At 38.7% G+C, this 4,355-nt stretch overlaps 1 protein-coding gene across 1 annotated transcript; it reads left to right on the forward strand.

Annotated features, from left to right (window-relative positions):
• The first annotated feature begins 236 nt into the window (after positions 1-236).
• LOC131166837 (early nodulin-like protein 18) lies at positions 237-1,519 on the forward strand. The gene is made up of 2 exons (XM_058125432.1): positions 237-561; positions 909-1,519. Exons 1-2 carry the CDS (start codon positions 255-257, stop codon positions 1,358-1,360), a joined length of 759 nt encoding a protein of 252 aa, XP_057981415.1. The 5' UTR covers positions 237-254; the 3' UTR covers positions 1,361-1,519.
• Positions 1,520-4,355: the final 2,836 nt, after the last annotated feature.

Below are 4,355 nucleotides of genomic sequence, written 5' to 3' on the forward strand. Positions count from 1 at the left end.
TGTTGATTTAAGTTTACACAAGTGCTAATGTATATTTATGTCTACCCAACTTAGTATATTTATAATATATTAATGAGGATATATCTATATTCATAATATTATTTATTTATGTTATTTATAAATTTAACTACTCAATGAATTTGTAAGTAAATAGGTTAATTAATATTATGCAGCTAATTATTTTTTAGATATTAATTTTTTAAAAGAAAAAACCATTAGAAACCATGTGGATGTTTATTAATTAATGTTTTTTCATGAGAAAGTCAAAGAGCCAGGAGGACAACGTACTATCCCCAGTGTGTCTCTCCAAAGGGTTAGGAAACATTAGCACTTCATTTTTTTCAAGTCAGCCAGAGACCAAGTCGACGGCGATCATGGCGCAGCTGACGGTCATTGCCTTCTTAATCGCTGCCGTCGCATCGGCAAACCCTGCAGCCTCATACACTAACCACACCGTGGGCGACGCCGCCGGCTGGTTTTTCAACGTCACCACCAACACATCCGCCGCCAATTATTCCGCCTGGGCCGCCGGCGTAACTTTCAATCTCGGTGACTATCTCAGTAAGTAGACTACTCCAATGTCCATTGATTCCCATTGTTTCATCTTTTTTCCTTCCTTTTTTTCATCAATCGAAATTGTTCTCTGTTTGGTTGCTGGGAAAGTAGGGAAAATGAAAGAAACAGAGGGGTACGGTGGTGCTGAAGTTCATGTTTAATTTGGACAAAAAATATGAAATCCCAATTCTTCTTGTTTCCTTCAATTTCTTAGCAAACAGAAAGAGCGCTTCACCTGTTTGCTTCTCGTGAATCTAAGGTTTACCAGGACCCCTTCCAATCAGCTCTCTCCCTCCTTCCCTCCTTCCAATCGCAAAAATTGATTTTGATTTATGTTTTTCTGCAATCTCCAGTTTTCAATACGAATACAAATCAGACCGTGATCCAGACATACAACTTGACGACCTACCAGATCTGCTCCACCGACGACGCATCGGACAACGATACGTTCCATTACGACGAAGGAAGCAGCCAATTCGGGGCGGCGTTGACGGTGGCAGTTCGGTTGACCATCGAGGGTGCAAACTACTATTTCTCCGACGCGGACGATGGTGCCCAGTGCCAACATGGCATGGCTTTCGCGATCAAAGTCAATCACGGGGTCGGCTTGCCGCCGAGCCTCAACCAGCCGCCGCCACCGCCATACATGGAGCCTCCGCCGTCAAACCCCGACCCGACCCAGTCGCCGCCGATGACCGTGGACCAGGCGCGGCAGAACGGTGGTGCGCCGCGGACCAGCGTGAATGTGCGCAGGGCGCTGTATTTGTTCCTGCTCTCATTTGGCATTGTTACCTATCTGGTGTGATGGAGTAGGATGGAGTGTCTACTGGGAGATCCGGTGGGAGCATTTTAGGCATTTGGTTGTGTCGGATTAGCATATTCTTTGTTTTCTGTTTAAATCTTTTTCACGGTGAAGTAACAAATTGTGGACTGCAATACAATTCAGGCATCTCAATTTTGGCCACTGTAGTTCCAGCCACTTTCCAAGCGAGAGTGGTCATGCTTTTAGTTAAAATATTATACTGCTATTAATAATTCCAAAAGATAAAAGGGGTTCTTGAATCACAATACTGGTGATATGAATGCTGGTCAAATCAACAAATAACACAATATAGTTTGGAGAAAAGATTTGCAAGGATGACCCTTCTATGCACTATTTGGGACCATCAATTGCAACATGTTTAGACTCGTACAATCGAACACCTCTTTTATAAATGCAGAGTCACTGCTGCAATCTGGAATCATTTAAGAGGGTGGTTGGGAATTACTAGATCACTAACAACTCTCAAAGCATCTCTAAAATGGTTGCATAAGGAAGCAAGAGGTACGGGAGTGCAGTCAGTGGCCAAAAAAGTATGCCTGTGCAACAGTATATTACATATGGCATTTTAGAAACAAGAGGAAATTTGAAGGAAAGACTACTCCTCCTGAAGCTATGAAAAGAGTAATTAAAAATCACACATACAGATCAATGTTTGACAGATTTCCTATAAACTTCTTGAATCATTATTGTTCACAATACTATAAACTTCAGAATTAAAGCTGGCTGCAGAGTTTGTGTGAAGTTTGCAGTTTCTGTTTTCCTGAAGTTGTTGGAGAGTGTTTAGCCTGGTATCCCTGCAGTGTTGTCCTGTCATTGTGGTGGGTTGAAGCTGGTTTTCAGTCATGATTTCTGATGTGCTTTGGCCTATCTTAATTGTTCTGAGGTACAGATTGATGTTTAAAAAAAAAAAAATTCTCTCTCTTTCCTCCCGTTGGGTTTCCGGCATAACCTTGTACTCCTGGTGGTGCTGAAGAGTCGTGTTCTCATTTTCTTTTTCTTTTTTCTATTTTCTTTTTTGATAAGTTCATGTCTTTCTTGATGAGTTCTTCTCCTGGATTACTTTCTGATGCTGGATATAGTTTTTAAGATGTGATCTGGCTTCCGTCTTGAACTATTGGCTTTGACATGGTGATCTCTCGGTCGAATGATGTTGCTTTTCTGTTGGTTGGTCTTCTTCAACAAGGTCTTCCCTTTGGTGATAGATCTGCTTTGAAGCTTCTGATGTGCTTGTGTTTGAGGTCTCCTGGGTTCTTCATCATCATGGAGATGGCTTGAGTTCTTTAGATTGTTGGTGGAAGGGTCGAAGTGCTTGATTGGCTCTGTCTCTTGACCTGCTTGCTAGTTCGCTACTGTGCTCTGATTGCTGCTGGTTGACTTCGCTATGGGTTAAGCCTATTCTGCTTTCTGGGAGGTTTTCTGTTATGGGCTCCTCTTGGAAGTGGTTTTGAGCCTCTGCTCTATGATGCTGCTTTTCTGCTGATGGTCTTCATCAACAAGGCCTTCCTTATGGTTTTAGATTTGTTTTGAAGTATTTGATTGTGATGCGTCTTGATGTGTACTGGATTATCATCATCATCTTGGTATTCTTACTGGAGGTTGTTCGAGTTTTGATGAGTTGGCTAATCATTGGCTTGCTCTGTTTGATGATTCAATTCCTTTGCTCTTTTCTGGTTTGATTTCCATCATTATCATGGTTTGGTGTAATAGTTTTGATTTTGTTGATGTAAGTTTTTTGCCTTCCTTCCTCTCTGGTGTGATTTGATCAATATAATTTATCATTTATTGATAAAAAATAAATAAATAAATAGACAGTGAGAGGTATGAGTTAATGTGGATCCCAATTATGTGCGTCTGTTGGTATCACATTATATGATTAGTGGCAATTTAGGGTTCTTATTACATGGTTGATGTTGGATACACAAATGGAGAGGGATTTCTTGCTCCATATAAAGGACTATGTTATGATATATTGATGGAACTTATATTAGAGTTAGTGTTCCTGCATGTTGAAGTAAAACCAAGGTGCTGAACTAGAAAAGTAGATATTACAACCAATGTTTTGGGTTTGTGTTCACCAAATATGCAGTTTATTTATGTATTGTCTAGGTGGGAAGGGTCTACACATGATGGTCGTGTTTTACATGATGTTATATCTAGGCCAAATGCCTTGAGGGTACCACGAGGTAAAATATACTTATTAAAAAAAATGGCAACGTAGTGAATCACTGTTACTTGGTTCATATATTATTTATTCTTCTTATTTAAGGTTCTTGTTACATGGTTGATCCTGGATACACTAATAGAGAGGGATTTCTTGCCCCATATGAAGGACAACATTATCACCTCAATAAGTGGGGAGTTGGATGAAAAACCTAAAGTTTATAAGAAGACTTCAATATGAAACACTCCCAAACAAGAAATGTGATTGAAAGATGCTTTAGTATGCTTAAGAGCTTGCAGAGTATTCTTAGAAGCCCTTTATACATAACATTAGAACTCAATGCTGCATTATAATGACATTTGCTCTATTATGTAATTTGGTAAGGAGAGAAATGCCCAAGGACATTATAGAAGCCATATATATTGTGATAGAAGATGATGCTTAAAAGGATGAAAAATGATGAAGTTAAGTTTATTACTGTTGTTTTGTCTACTAATCAATGGAGCAATTTCAAGAATAACCTAGCTCAACAAGCATTTAATTCTTTGAGAGTTAGATTAAGGTAGTTATTTTTTACAATATATTTGCACTATGCTAATGTATTTTAGTCAAATGTGTTTATGCTTTAACTTTGTATTTTGTGTTCCTTAATTATTTCACCCATCGTGTATTCGTTAATTGTTTACTTTGAATCATTAGATTTTATTTCAAAATGCTTATTTTTTAAAATATATTTGCACTATGCTAATGTATTTTAGTCAAATGTGTTTATGCTTAACTTTGTATTGTGTGTCCTTTAATTATTTCACCCATCGT

Source organism: Malania oleifera, chromosome 10 (genome assembly GCF_029873635.1).
Source record: "Malania oleifera isolate guangnan ecotype guangnan chromosome 10, ASM2987363v1, whole genome shotgun sequence".
NCBI classification, from domain to species: Eukaryota; Viridiplantae; Streptophyta; class Magnoliopsida; order Santalales; family Ximeniaceae; genus Malania; species Malania oleifera.